The 16,704-nt window shown below is 31.0% G+C and overlaps 1 protein-coding gene and 1 non-coding gene across 2 annotated transcripts; both read right to left on the minus strand.

Moving 5' to 3' along the window:
* Window positions 1-672: 672 nt before the first annotated feature.
* Window positions 673-815, minus strand: LOC127902912 (small nucleolar RNA Z247). Its single transcript, XR_008055549.1, has one exon. It is a non-coding gene; the product is annotated as a small nucleolar RNA Z247 (small nucleolar RNA).
* An 8,253-nt stretch (window positions 816-9,068) lies between these two features.
* LOC102610662 (cytochrome P450 CYP82D47-like) lies at window positions 9,069-15,110 on the minus strand. The gene is made up of 2 exons (XM_006471088.3): window positions 13,775-15,110; window positions 9,069-9,872 (listed from the first exon to the last, which is right to left on the minus strand). Exons 1-2 carry the CDS (start codon window positions 14,825-14,827, stop codon window positions 9,249-9,251), a joined length of 1,677 nt encoding a protein of 558 aa, XP_006471151.2. The 5' UTR covers window positions 14,828-15,110; the 3' UTR covers window positions 9,069-9,248.
* Between the last annotated feature and the right edge of the window lie 1,594 nt (window positions 15,111-16,704).

A 16,704-nucleotide genomic window follows, 5' to 3' on the forward strand; every position in this document is an offset into this window, starting at 1 on the left:
TTTAGTTTAATCACAGTGGAATCAGTGCAGTTGTGCATTCTCATAATAGCTTTTCCAATATGTGTAATATTTTAGCCAGCACCATTACCAATAATGAGTTTAGATGTACCTGCAAATGATTCAGAAATCTGCATATTGTTCATGTCATTTGTGAGGTGATGAGTGGCACCACTATCAAGGTACCAATTTGCATTAGATGATCCTTCCATGTTTGACAGATATGCTGATTTTGGATTCCTATTTGGAGGTAGTCTATAAGCTCCAGAGGTAATAAACTCTTCCAGCTTCCAGTATACATTGGCTGTGTGACCTATTTTGAAGCAAACTTGACAGGTAGGCTTAGAAGGATTCCACTGAGATTTAGGATTTCGAAGTGTTTTGCCATTATTGACAGCATTATTATTATTCCAGTTTCCTCCTCCTCCTCCTCCATAATTTCCTCTGTAACTATTATTTCCAGCACTTCCAACAGCAAAACCATTTCCTCTGTAACCACTATTTCCAGAATTTCCAGCAGCATTACTATAGCCTGAATTATATCCAAGGTTACCAAAACCTTTTCCTCCTGAGAAGTTTCCTCTCCTAGGTCCTCTATTTTGTGCAAAGTTAGCTTCTAAGTTGTGTTTAACATCCATATTAGCAAGCATATGAGTTTGTTGATCAATTCTAGCTTCTTGAGTTAACAGCATAGCATAAGCCTCATAAACATTCATTTTTCCAGTTCCTACTGGTCCAGTAATGTAAGTAGCAACAGAATTATAATCAGGACCTAGACCAGAGAGTACATGTAAAATCAAATCATCACTGCTTAGTGCACTTCCTACTGCAGCCATGTTATCAGCAATAGATTTCATTTTAATGAAGTATTCAGTCATTTTAAGATCATCTTTTCTAGTGGAATTCATCAAATATCTCATATGTAAGAGTCTATACTTTGATTGAGATCCAAATTGAGTTTCAACAGCTTTCCATACCTCCAATGAAGTCTCAAGGTTGAATACCAGACTGATGATACCTTCACTCATGGATGAAAGAAGCCAACCGAGAAGTATTTGATCTTGTGCTCTCCAGGTTGCAAACTCTGGATTCTCCACAGATCTAAGATCATCACCACATCTTTGAGCAGTATGAGAAGGAGGTGGAGTGATTGACTCATCGATGAATTTTTCAAGTCTATTTCCTCGAATTGAAGCAAGAACTTGAGATCTCCAGATCAAATAGTTGGTTGATCAAGCTTAACAGGAGTATTGAAAGTGAAATTGACGGTTGTTGAATTTGCAGCAGTGTTATGAACTTAATTTAAGGAAGAGGCAAGATTCACATATGCCATTGTGGCTCTGATACCAAGTTAGAAATCAGAATAAGGATATTTGGAAGCTAAGAAAGTAAAAGAAAATTTTAAGAACTAGAAACCTCTAGCTCACACGATTTTATTCATTCAACTGAATTAGTAAAACTGTATACAGAGATTGTTTATATACACACTTGATGCTCAGCTCAATTAGTTAACTAATTATAAAACTAATTCTAACCAGCTATAACAACTTCAACTAATCATCACGTGAACAAGTGATTACATAACCACCAGGTGCCAGCTGGCATGCCATGTCATCAACTCTTAATTGTAAGTTGGAGCTGCTGCTATCCTCTGCTTTACAGTCTAGGCTACTGATATGAGCTTCCTTAATATACAGAAACGAACTTGGTCAGACTTTTATTATGAGGGAAAAGATTAAATGGTTTGAACGATTGGTCCCACATCATGATAAACTCCATCATATGAGCCAGAGTTGCTAATACATCCCACACAGTACTATTAAGCGAGCATGCTTTAATTGTGCCTCCAGCACTTCTCTTCTCCACTTGAATGAAGCCTCTATTGATTAGCTCTTCAAAGTACTTCTCAGCAGTTTCCTCACAGTTGTGTGGTATAAAACCTTGAGCAGTCCACAACTGATACAATTGCCTGGTGGATATCACAAAATGTTCATGGAATACAGACATATAGAGACAGCAGACTTTCAAATTGAAAGGTAACTCCAAAACTGATAACAATAGAAGTGAACTTGGTTGATACACCATTTCCTGCATTAGTATCTCCAGCGACTTACTTCCATGGTACAGCATTAAAAACAACCAATCTTCATGCTTTATTCTAGTCAATTGTCCTCCAGTAAGGACTGAATCAAGCCGAATCTTCTCTCCGCTTTCCAATTGGAACGAGATAAGGATGTTAGGATTACCAACCGTTAAGAGTATCCTGCTTCCATTCTGACAATCTGGAAGTATATCTCTAAGATCATCCCAGATTTTGTCAGAATGGATATCACCCAGGACAATGAAATACTTCTTATTTGTCAGGAAATCACGACAAATGGTTTTCTTCAGTTCATAATCTTGATCCATAAATGCACTAAACTCAGATGCAGGCATCCCAGACTTCATTATTTCATCCAATATCCTGTTGAAATTGTAGACTGGAGACAGCCTAACCCAAGCACGACAATCGAAATAAACTTGGCATGATTATTATTGTAAGTCTCACTAGCAAAAGCAGTCTTATCGAAGCCAGTGCTATCAAGAATTGCAATCACTAAAAGCTCAGGCTGTCCCTCTATCAATACATCTAACAACTGCTCCATGTCCCTCTTCTTAATAAACTCTGAACAAGAAAAATACGAAGAAGAAGAAGAAGAATCACTTGCTTCTGTTTGAATCTCCTACTTTGATTCATTGACATCTTCGCGGTTGGGGGGAAGTCGTTGTACCGGGTTTCTTATATCGATGATCTTATTTTGGATTCTTATAAGAGCATTGGAAAACTCCTTAGAAGTAGTAGCACTGCTTTCACTATTGGTTGTAGTGAATGTCTCAATGGCTCTCCCAGATTCATGGAAAAAGTAATTGATCTCCTTCAGAACGCCCAAAAAATCTTCTCTATTGACATGATCTTCATTGATCATTTGAAACATAAGCCAAGCCATGTCACCTTCATAGTTCTGCCTTCTGCGGCAAAGAAATTATAGTAATAATCTCGAATAGGATGTTTAGAATACGTGGCTTTAAATTTGTTGAATCCGGCAATATTCCTTCTTCACCTGCTAATAGCCTTTTCAACCTCTCAGAAAATAGTTGAAGGTTGGTGTCCATAGCTCCTTCTTGCGGTATTCTAGTATTATAATTAGAGCATTACTAATTATTCTTCACGAAATGATAGCACAAACATTAATGTGAATACATGATTATCAAATCAAGTCCTAGGGGCGGATTCAGAAAGTTAATTCATCGGAGACAAAATTATAATAAAATTAATAAATTATAAAATTTACCCCAATATTAAAAGTTCTTTATAAACTTGCCTCCATTGAAACAAAATTGGATAGATGCTCGTTTATCCTCTATATTTTGCATTAAGTATCTCTCAGTCTTTATATTTTAAAAAATGCCTCAAGATACTCTGCTATTAAATATGTTATACTTCTGTCCTTACTTTTTTTTTTACTTTTATAAAAATATCCTTACAATAATCTTAAGGATATTAATTTAAAATAACACAAAAAAAGTACTAAAGATACAAAGGACAAAAAGAAAATTATCTTATGGTAAATATTATTTTGTCCTATAAACTTTTTTCTTTTTTGTAGAGATAGTGTGTTATTTTTTATACACATACCACGATTGCTTCTATACCATTGAAAACTACATAGAGCCTTTTCACGTGCAAATTATTCAAGAACTCTACAAATTCTACAGGATTTTGCAGCCAAAACGAATTCTAAAATTCATAAAACTTATGTCATATAAAGACAAAGTGTCTAGTACTGTAACTAATTAATGACGAAATTTCTAAGCACTCAATAGATCATTAAAATCATCATTGTAGCTACGATTTTCTTCCTAACGTTTCTCCAATTCTAGATAGTAGATCTCTTTATTAAATGGTCAAAAATTAGAAAAGGGACTAAATCAAAAACTGAATTATGAAACTCGTTATGTAATAATCTAAACTTAACTTCTAATTTTGTAATAAAATAGATTAAAAATTAACATAAAAAATTATCAAACTATAAGTATAATTTATTTAGAAGAAAATCAAAATAATTCATAAGAAATTAATCACTTACCAAAGTCAAGAAGTGCAAGAGAACAAACGCAAGTTATTATTCCCTGTGCGTCGAACTTATGATAATCACAATGATCACTCAGATTAATAAATTGGAATCACAACTTTAGATCTAGAAGTCATGCTAAGTGTGTCTGCCATTAGTCCTTGCATGAAAATGTTTATACTCATGATTAATTTGCAGCTAGGACTTTGTAATTATCCGAATTGCAGTTTCAACTAATTATCTTGACTTTGGTCAGTGATTTCTTTTAAAACTCTTTTGAGTCTTTTTCTTTAAATAAAGCATGACGTTGGATCACTATTGACGTTAACTTGTGAACTACTTTAGTTGATCCCCTCAATATTAGAAATTATATTATATTGGAAATAATTAAGAGTGTTAAAATTATGAAATTTCGTAAAATTTCATAATTTTTTATGGTCATTTAAGGTTTCTAATTGTAAAGGCAATAGATTTCTGCAGAGCTAGCTGGTCTTTATGTGATTGGAAAAATCTAAGTTCTGTTATACAATCAACATACTTAGTATCATCTGCCCAAAGTTTTACCATAATCACAAGTAGAGGTGACAATTTGGGTTAGCAGGTTGTGTTCATATCATAGCCTCCTCTTACCATTAAATTTGAACTAGTTTAAATCTGACCCATTTATTAATTGTGTAAGGAATTTAAAATCCTAAACTAGACTCATTTATTGTCCTATCTGAGTCGTTTAACCCATTTAACAAAATTTTAATATTTTATTCAGAAAATATCACATTGTTGACGCTTTTTTATTTCATAGCATATACATATTATTAGATTACAACCCGTAGCGAAGCTAGCAAAGGCCTTTTTCTGGGCTACAGCTCTGTAAGGTCCCTGCAAAATTTCTTCTAAATCCCTCTATTTTTAGTTTATGAAAATATAATTACAGAAATTACCGCTTTCTTCCATCTGATTTTAACTTGAGATCTAAAAATTATGTATATAATTTGAGTAGTTATTAAAAGTTTGTTCAAGCAATTAAGTTTAAGCAGTTCGCATAGGCTTTTATATATTCTAAGGGTTAAAAAATTTAGGTAGCTTAGCCAATATATCTGGAGTACAACGACTAGGGTGCAAGGATGTTATAAAAATGAGATTTCTCAGAAAGCTGCAATATTTTCTTAGAGGTGCAGGTAGAGTGATGGAATCAAAGTTTAGATGCATGAGTTTTTGCATCATCCAAGTATTCTGGTGACTGTTTATAAGGGTGCATAATGATGAAGGAAGGCTTTTGAGGGAAAGGAATTGAATTCATGAGCTTCAAATATTTCATATAGAATAATTTTTTTCATTCTAGATGGACATCAGTCGAGAATCGAAAACTAGATAACTTAAGGCCATGTTTGTTTTGAAGAAAGGGGGAGGAGAGGAAAAGAGTGGAATGAAGGAGAAGGGAGAAGAAAGGGGTGGAGAAGAATAGTGAAATTGAATTTTATTATTTGGTTTAACATAAGATTTGATAGAGAAAGGGATTACAATTTTTTTCTTTGGACAAATTTATCATTTGCCTTAAATGCTAAACTATCTATATTAGTAATGAAATTTAATTTAATATCAATACCAAAATTTTTTAATGTCAAAATGTCTTAAAACAATTCATGATTTATTGGAATTAAATATATATATATATAGTTTTCTGGTCCTGAATTTTAAAGTTCAAGAAAGATTTAAAACCATACGGTTTTAAAATATTATGAAATTAACGCTTTAAAACCCTGTTTTCTTTTATTATCCCGCACTTTAAAATCCTGGATTGAAAAATTTATACACACACACACACACACATATATATATAAACGGCAGTCCGGCGAAGTTCCAAAGGCATTCCCACGACGATCAATGGAATTCTGACGGCTTCCGGCAATAGTCTGATAGGGATCCAATAGAACTCCGGCGACTTACGGCGATGGTCAAATGGTAGTCTAGTAGAGTTCTGGCGACAATCCGGCAGAGTTCCGACTATGGATAATTTATATTTCTATATTTTTATATTAAATAAATAAATAACTTTATTTATTTTGTTAAGTTTCTTAAATCATTCATTAAATTTAATTATTAGAAAATTTTTATAATATTAAATTGATAAAATAAAATTATAAATAATAATTATTAATGGCATTAAACAAGGTTGAAGGGTAATTTTGGAAGGTTCAATTTTCAACATAAGAGGAATTTGAATTCTTCATTCCTTGGTGTGAGATTCAAATTATACATTACGATAGATATTAAATTCTAATGGAAATTAAATTCTTATATATTTTGTCCAACCAAACAATGGAAATAAAAATAAAATTTAAGTTACTTTCCTCTCCTCCATTCTCTCGTTCTAACCAAACACCACCTAAGTTCAATTTGAACTTTTTTTTACAAATTTTTTCAAAAAATATGTGATGGCAGGATTATTGCTTTCTCAGTTGAAGATACGCAAAGAATGGAGGTATGTGTCAAAATGCTTTAAAAACTTTACTTCTTCAATCGAATTTCAAAAATTTACTTTTTTAATCAAAGAACTAGAGAACCTACATAATATATACCCGGGGGAATTTGAACTTTTAAATAAGCTTTCTGTTCAGAAATTCATTAATCAATTTACTTCCTAATTAACATGTCTATAAAATTCTAGATCCTTTGGTCAATAATTTTAAAAATTAAAAGGATCAAATCTCCTGCTTTTATGTTAACAAAAGCTCAAAAGAATTATAAGTGAAATTACTTACCAAAGTCAAAAGGTGCATGCAGAGAAACTAAAAAATTGCAATGTATCAACTTCAGGAGAAATTTTAGAATAAATCAGGGTCATCATTTTAATCAAATAATAAATAAATTATATTATAACATATATGCATTTATTTTTATACAAATTAAGGTCAATGGTAGCTAATTATCTAAATGGAGGGGCGCTACTAAAGTACATGCATGTATCTCATACATGCATAAAAAATAGCTATTGGATTAAATTGGAGTAGATCGAATGGTTGAGATTTTTTATTATTATTAAATATGAAAGAAATGGAAACTTGAAAAACCGGTAAACATGAAACATGGGACCAATAAACAAGAAACACATACTATTAACTTGAAACTGGGATCATTAAACTTAAAACAAAAGGAACTTAAAACTTAGAGCAATAAACATGGAACTTGGGATCATTAACTTGGAACTCTAAAAATCATGCAAGTAATGAACCAATAAATATGAAACATCTACCATTAACTTAAAACTGGGACCATTAAACTTGAAACCAAATAAACTTGAAACTGAGGGCAATGAACATGAAACTTGGAATTATTAACTTGCAACCCCAAAAATCATGCAATTAATGGATCAATAAACATGAAACAGCTACCATTAACTTGAAACTGAGACAATTAAACTTTAAACCAAATAAATTTGAAACTGAGGGCAATGAACATGAAACTTAGAATCATTAACTTGCAACAGTGAAAATCATGCAACTAATAGACCAATAAACATAAAACACCTACCATTAACTTGAAGCTGAAACCATTAAACTTGAAACCAAATGAACTTGAAACTGAGGACAATGAACATGGAACTTGAGATCATTAACTTGCAACCCCGAAAATCATACAATTAATGGACCAATAAACATGAAATACCTACCATTAACTTGAAATTGGGACCATTAAAATAGAAACCAAAGGAACTTGAAACTTAAAGTAATGAACATGGAACTTGAGAACATAAACTTGCAACCCTAAAAAGCATACAATTAAAGGACCAATAAACATGAAACACCTATCATTAACTTGAAACCGAGATCATCAAACTTGAAACCAAATGAACTTGAAACTGAGGGCAATGAACATGAAACTTAGGATCATTAACTTGCAACCCTGAAAATGATACAACTAATGGACCAATAAAAATGAGACACCTACCATTAACTTGAAACTGAGACCATTAAACTTGAAACCAAATGAACTTAAAATTGAGGGCAATGAACATGAAACTTGAGATCATTAACTTGCAACCCCAATTAATGGACCAATAAGCATGAAACACCTACCATTAACTTAAATCTGGGACCATTAAAATAGAAATCAAATGAACTTGAAACTTAGAGTAATGAACATGGAACTTAAGATCATTAACTTGCAACCGCGAAAATCATGCACTTAATGGACCAATAAACATGAAACACCTATCATTAATCTGAAACTGAGATCGTTAAACTTGAAACAAAAACTTAGAGTAATGAACATGGAACTTAGGATCATTAACTTGCAATCGCGAAAATTATACAATTAATGGACCAATAAACATGAAACACCTACCATTAATATGAAACTGGGACCATTAAACTTGAAACTTAGAGCAATGAACATGGAACTTAGGATCATTAACTTGCAACCCCGAAAATCATGCAATTAATGGACCAATAAATATGAAACACTTACCGTTAACTTGATTCTGTAACCATTAAACTTGAAACTAATTTTTAATTATTATAAAACTGATTTTTTATTATTATGTTACCTTTATTATTAAAATAATTATTATTTTATTTATTATATTATTTTATAATATAATATTTATTTAAGGAGCAACCGATTGCCCTTTACGGATTGCTCCAAGTTTTTTTCTTTTTTTTAATGTTTGGCTGCCACTTGGCCATATTTTTTAAATTTTTTTATTACCACATACATGCGGGTATTGTAACGGTGGCCCTAAATGGAGACTTCTAGCTGGCCAAAGTCAAAACTCAAAAGAAGACAGCTGCATGATTTTTTTTTTCAAAATGAACCTTGGCTAGCGAGGTAATTTTATTGAAAAATAAAGGACAATGTACTCTCCTGCTAAAGGGACATAGTGGAGCCTTACTCTCAAAATAGTTAGAAAACTGCAACACCAAAAAAATAAAAAAGTAGAAAGAGCACACTTAAGAAAGATGATAACTAGAAAATCTATCAGCATCATTAGAAAGAAACCCTGAAAATCCACCAAGGGTAAATAAAAAGACAGTTACATGATTAATTACTTATTAGTCGTTAATCATAAAACAAATATATGAAAAGATAATGAGGAGGTAGAGGCATGATTATGAACACAATCAACAGACATACATATTTCATTTATTCAAATAATGGAGCATGAAGTCGAGGAGTGAGAAGGACTTGAAGCGGAGTGGCCTTAAGGTTAGTCAACCCCACTCCCTCACTCATGTCAAGTGGTTCATCCCCTGGAGTTGCAAATTCAAATCCATGCAACAAACTAGCGAGTGTTAGTAGCAACACTTGAAGGGCAAAAGAGATTCCAGGGCACCCTCTTCTTCCGGAGCCAAAGGGTATCAATTCAAAATTTTGTCCCCTAACATCAATATCTTTGTGCGTTGTCAGAAACCTTTCTGGTCGAAACTCATTAGGCTTTTCCCACACATTTGGATCTCGTTGAATCTTTGGAATATTAACAAACAGACGTGTGCCGGCAGGCACATGATAGCCGGCTATGGTGCAGTCTTCGATGGATTCATGTGGTACAGAGAGGGGCGTGGCAGGATATAAGCGAAGAGTTTCCTTAACTATAGCTTGTAAGTAAACTAATTTTTTTGTATCAGATTCATTCACTTGTCTTTCTCTACCAATATGGGTATCTAGTTCGTCTTGGGCTTTCTTCAAAACGTCACCGTGGTTGAGTATTAAAGTCAGAGCCCATGTCAATGTAACCATGGTGGTGTCCGTACCCCCCAATATAAGGGCCTGCATGCAAAAGAAGGAACGTAACCATACCCGGCCCCAAGCCGAAGTAACTAAGATTATCGTGAATCCAAATAAAATAATATATATATATATATAAATACAACTTAATCAATGTGACTAATCATTCATTCATGTGTGTTTTGAGGGTGTATTTACTTACTGGAGGAATATGTGTTTATTTAAGGGTAAGAGTGAAAATCTCACTCCATAGGTCCCACCTATTTTTGGAGTGGGCATGGGTAGAGCTGGTAAAATTTGACACGATCCGATTACCCGACACGAACACGACATAAATAAATGGGTATGAGTTGTCAAATTTAACACGATTATTAAATGGGTCGGGTCCAGGTCAACACGATTTTTTTCCGTGCCGGGTTAGGGTTAAAATTCTTGACCCATTTACCCGATCAATGACCCGATTATATTTTCTATTTTAAAATAATTTACATATTCTTATTATTAAAACTCAAATATTAGAGATGATTTTTTTTAATTCTTTAAAAGGGTGAATATAAACACAGTGTTTTATTTATAAAATTTTAAATACATTTAGAGCTTCAATAGTGTAAATGTGTAAAAATTAATAGACATGTATATTTTATAATATTGACATATAATATTATATATATATATATATAACCTCAATAGTGTAAATGTGTAATATATTAGTAGATATGTATATTTTATAATATCGATAAATTATGTATGTATGTACATACGTATGTATGATAGTGTGTAAATATTTAATGTAACTTTTGTTCAATATATAGATATTAAACGGGTTATTGGGTAACCCGATTATTTTTTCGTGTCGGGTTTGGGTCTCAATATTTTGACACGATTATTAAATGGGTCAGATTTGGGTCGATTTAAATTTGACACGACACGAAGTTGACACGACACGAACACGACCCGATGACCTGTTTTGCCAGCTCTAGGCATGGGGGCTGGTGGAAGTGGAATTCACTCCTCTCTATTTCTTTTTTATCCTTTCCTTTAAATATAACATAATTATACTAAAATAATATTACATTTATTTAAAAATAATAACATCATATTATTTAAATAATAACATTATATTATTTAATAAATTACATTTATTTATTTATTAAATGTAATAATTTTACTTTGATTCTAAGTTAAAGTTGCTTAAAAATAATATTATTAGATTCACATAGAATTAATAATATTACTATATAATATCTTTATTTGAAAATATAATATTATCATATTTATTTAATTTTAATATTATATTTATTTAATATTAATAATTAATAACAATAAATAGTTTATTCTAAGAAAATATTAATTTTCTACTATATTATTTATAACAATTTCATTTGTGTTGCTCTTATCAATAATTTTTAATTTATATACTTAAAATTAAAATTAATAAAAAATATGATTTACATAATTAAGAATATTAATAACAATTATTAACTTATATGATTAAATTTAATAATAAAATAAATAGTTTATTTTTTAAAATATATTTTTCATTCACTTTGTAATTAAGAACTACAATTCTGTATATAAGGGAAAAACTATAAATTGAAACAATTCACTCATAATCCAAAACAAAATAAACACATAAATAAAATTTTGATTTCTATTCTCCACTCATATTTCAGTGTATGTAAATAACTTACTCTCTCTTCAATTCTATATTATCAATTCCAAGATCTCCACTCCTCAAGATTTCTAATCCAATCCCAAAATTAAATGCTACCTCAACATAATCTAATATTGAATAATTGGAAAAAAATTTGGGGATTTGATGTTTTTCATTAACATTTTTTGTTCTACGTGTCTTTCAACATGTTCATTCTATTCTGAAAAAAAAAATATACGGAATATGTATGGATCTACTATGGTCTATGAATGATTCCTTGTTTAATGTTGAAGGATGTGATAATCGTGCTCAGGCGGACGTCCGCACGAACTCCGAAATTAAACGTTTGTGAAAACCTTTTTATAATAAATGTTGTAAAATCTTATATAACGTTGTCAATGTGCCCGTCTACACTTGACTCTATGGATGTAGAATTTCTTAGGTGTATATATATAATTGTGCTCTATTAAGAGATCTCTTAGTGCATGTTTGGGAGTTAGGATTAAATATGAGATTAGATTAATTTTTGAATTAAATATTTTATTCTATATTTGGCTACTTTGCTTGGATTGAATTAGGAAGGACTAAATTTAAATTTAGTCCTCAAATCATGGGATTAACAATCTCAATTTATAAATTTAGTCCTCAAATCATGGGATTAGAATAAGAGAAAAAAAAATTATTCATACTTCTTTCATAAATAATATTATTTTTTATTTGTAACCTAAAATTTAATTACTTAATTAATTATTTTATTCATGATCTACTTGAATTTAATTTTTATTTTGTTTTTATAGTCTAATTAAATTGGTACCTTTACTCCAATAAAATTAACTATTTAATAATTTGTTACAATAATTGATTGTATTAAATTTAATAATCACCAATGTAATATTAAAAATAATCATGGAAATTAATAATACATGTAAATAATTGATTTTATATATACATTATTTGCTAACTTTTTGATAAAATAAAATATATCTAAAATATATGATAAAAATTAATTAAATAATTAAATAGTTTTATTAATTTATATTTGTTTACTATAATTATGACTACCTAATAACTAATTTACTACATATTTAATGCTCTTGTTAATTACCTTTAAATTAATTTTAACTATTACTCTTAAATATTCATAAATATTTTTTTGTATTTAAATATGATTTAACATTGTCCAATCTGATATTGTACCAAATATAGTACAATATATAATATAATCCAACTTAATTCAGTTCAATCCAATCCAATCCTATGTGCCAAACGTAACCTGAAGTTATTAAAATTATAAATAAGTTAAAAGACAAGATAAACATATATTCTAATACACTACATGACAAAATACACAGTATTAAAATATGTATTTTGCTTGTCATTAGTTTATTCCCTTGCTAAATAATTTTTTAATCAAGAATCCCTAACCAAATTAAGGCTAGAGAAGAGCTAAGAGACAAAAAAAACACAAATTTCAATGCAGTGCACTTTGTCCTATAGTATATTGAAATCTGTGTTTTAATTTTTTATCTTATCTCTAACTTTAATATCATCAAAGATCCCTGATTGGAAACTCACTCTCATATATATTCAAGTGAGGGTTAGGATGCTACTAACAAATAAAAAAGCCACCAATTTCAATACACTAACATATAAAAAAGAAAACACAGTTTTCAATATATTAAAATCTATATTTTTTGTATTTTATATATATACATAATATAATAATTTTACAATAAAGGAATCTTCAGTTATTAAGTTAAGGGATAAGTTAGAAGACAGAAAAAAAAAAAGGCATACAATCCAATATACTACAAGATAAAATACGTTGTATTAGAATGTTTGTGCTATCTGTCTTTTAGTTTATCCATACTATTTATCTTTTAATTTATCCCTTAACTTAATAATTTAAGAGATTTCTTATTAGATTATATATATATATAGAGTAATGATATAGCCATAAATTTTTGTACAAACTTATTTTGTATAAATTAATATGGTATGATAAGATTGGTTGAATTAAATATCATTTAGGCCACATGATTTTTTTTTTATTTTATACTTTCACTCAACCAATGAATTAATGTCACGTCAGTTTGTATAAGATAAATTTATACAAAATTTTGTGGCTATATGATTATATGTATATATACACTATAGTAATTTAGGTGCAGATGTCAAAATATATATTGTGTGTGGATTCGCGTTAACACCATATCGTGTTGATAATATAATACTCACTATTAAGAATTGTGACTAATTAAATAATTTTGGTTAAAATTAAGATGCATACCAGGCACGTTGCTTTGGTGATCGTATCGGCATCAAAACTAGGGATCTCTTCATCAGCTTCGGCAAGAACGGATATCATCACGTCCATGAAGTCATTCTCATCCTTGATCACCTGATCATCGCTTGAAATCCTCTTCTGCTTATGCTCTTTTAACCAGCCTTCAAGAATTTGGTCAAGCTCTTTGGCTGTCCCCCTCATGCTCTTCTCACATCCATCTAAATCCAACCATCTCAAAAATGGAACGGCATCGGCAATTGCAAAACCCCCAGTTAATTCCGAAAATTTTCTTATTGCCTTTCGACACCGATCATTCTCTTCATCAATCTCTTCATGATTTGTTTTACCAGTCCCTCCCACGAATAATCTTTTCCCCACAACCATTCTTGTAGCGACATTTAAGGTCAGTGCGTTAAATCTTTCCTTCATCTCAACCAAGGCCTTGCCTGAACCATCACTGTGCTTCATCCATTCATCATACAGTTCTTTCATGGACGTTCTCACCTCAGATTCTCGGACATGTTTCAGCATTTCCAGGCGGTGATTTGAGAGAACCTCTAGTGTGGCAATCTTGCGGATTTGACGCCAGTAAGGACCGTAAGGGCTGAAGCCAAACATGGCGTAGTTGTAGCCCAAGATCTCTGGTGCTAGAGCTTTTATGCGGTTGGAAAAAACTTTGTCATTTGTAGTGAAGCACTCTTTAGCAATCTCCCAGTTGCTAACAATCAAAGCTCTATGCATACCCAGCTTGATCATGAAGATCGGACCGCACTTTTCGGCGATGTTGCCCAAGGTGACATAAGCTGGTTTTTGGCCCCCTAACAGGTGGAGGTGACCAATCAAAGGCCATGCACCACCAGGCTCCGGCACCGGTTTCTTGTCGATTGAGTTTCTGTGCCGTCTTGATAACCATAGTAGAGAGTAAACAAGCAAAAACAAAGTGAAAAAGCCAGTAATAAAAACAGTTGGCGTGAAAGGAACATGAGTACCGTCCATTAACCGAACTTTCTCCCAGGTTCCAAGTGGTAGAAGGAAAGTTGGATCAAATAAATACATGAGCCGTAAACCCGATTCAAGGATAATTATATCGGTGTCTCTGGAATAGTAAACATAACCTAATGGAAAAAGCTATTTAATTGCACATGATATTTGCACACAAAATTGGACTTGGCAAATTGAACGAGGAAACTTGTGCACAAAATCAAAATTGATAAAGTGAGTAAGTTTATTTTTAGATGTAATTAATCCCATCTCATCAAATTGATATTGAGAAACAAAAACTCGTATTTGTCCACACCATAAGAATATGTGGAGACGAAGGCAAGAGAGTGGCTTAGCGTGCACATGCAAATTGGTTCTAGCCATACACAAGGGATAAGATTTTCATCATCCACGCAGTCTAGCTAGCATGCTTATCTCTTGCTGCATTGGCTTGTCTCTTTTCTAGTTTCTACCACACCACTAATAGCAATGGTGTATGTCTTCTTGATAAGAAATTCTAGAATACCTCTGATGTATTATAATTAATTGATGCATGCATGATATGTATAGTTGAATTTAATATAACTACCACTTACGTGATGATTTTTCAAAATAAATATACACATATCATAACATCATTTACTTGTTATATGACCGACATAGTATTTCTGATATATTTTAAAAATTTTCCTTCTTGATTCTAAGATTCAATATTAGCATCAATATTTGTGGAACAATAAATAAATAATCAAGCTGAAAAAAGCTTGATTATTTTATAGTAAGATGTTTCTTGTCAGTAGTGGTCATTTGTAACTTTTGTGTTTAATGTCATATACAAATATCATTATTCTGCTCTAATTTAGAAGTAGCAATGATATTTAATTATATATATATGGAGAGAGAGAGAGAGATACACACACGACATGATAGAACATTGACAAAATAATTATAAAACAGACTTGTTTTATTATGGTCCATGTAAATTGAAAAATATTAATCAACAGGTTAAAACAGGCTTGCTTTACATTTGTTTTTGTCAACTTTCTATCAGTCTTTGATTTCTTTAATATTTTTCATTCAAAAGATGTCCCGACGTAGTGAGAAGATCGATCTAAAATTAAAATAAAAATAAAAATCTCGATATTTGTAGAAATTAATCATTTATCTATTCATGGTTAACAGTCCATCAAAATCCCCCATATTGTTAAAAAAAATTATATATGGTAAGCCTCGACTTTGTTTTTGATCTTTTTTTATTTTATCCAAAAGATACAAAACATTGACATAATTTTTTTTTTTTGGGAAATATGAGAAAAAAATGATTATTTTTTTACTGAATCAACTGAGGATTACAAAAACGATAGTCAACAACCCGCATGATAATAATATTATATCTTATCTATTCCTGTCAGTGATCTCTGACCAATGATAATAGGCTAGTTTCTTTTCTTTTTTTTTTCTCTTAATATCATCTGTGTAGATTACTTCCACGTTATGAGTTACAACCTAAGCAATAGCTGAATTTCATTTGGTTTTGGATATGTTTTATTTCGTTTTATTGGTTTTTGGCACCTCAATCATCAAGTTGTATTTTGATAAGTTGGGGTGGCGAAAAAACCATTGTCGTAAAAAAAAAAAATCAAATGCGGTTTAGTCCGATTATAAAAATTAAAAAAACAACCAATTAATGTATATAAAAAATCAAAAATTAAAAAATGCAAAAAAATGCAAAAAAAAATTACCATTTTAAACTAAAAAAATCGAATCAAATCAAAAATTTAACCAAAAGCCAAACTAATATAATTCCATTGATTTTTTGCCCATCCCTACCGATAAGAATTGCTTAATTTATTGAGCAAAGATATATGAAAAGATCCCGAGATTACCAGCTTGACCCAGAGGCATCTTTTCTATTTTAAAATAACATTGTGAATGAAGAAGGTGTAATTCAT

Source organism: Citrus sinensis, chromosome 5, assembly GCF_022201045.2.
Source record: "Citrus sinensis cultivar Valencia sweet orange chromosome 5, DVS_A1.0, whole genome shotgun sequence".
Taxonomy (NCBI): domain Eukaryota; kingdom Viridiplantae; phylum Streptophyta; class Magnoliopsida; order Sapindales; family Rutaceae; genus Citrus; species Citrus sinensis.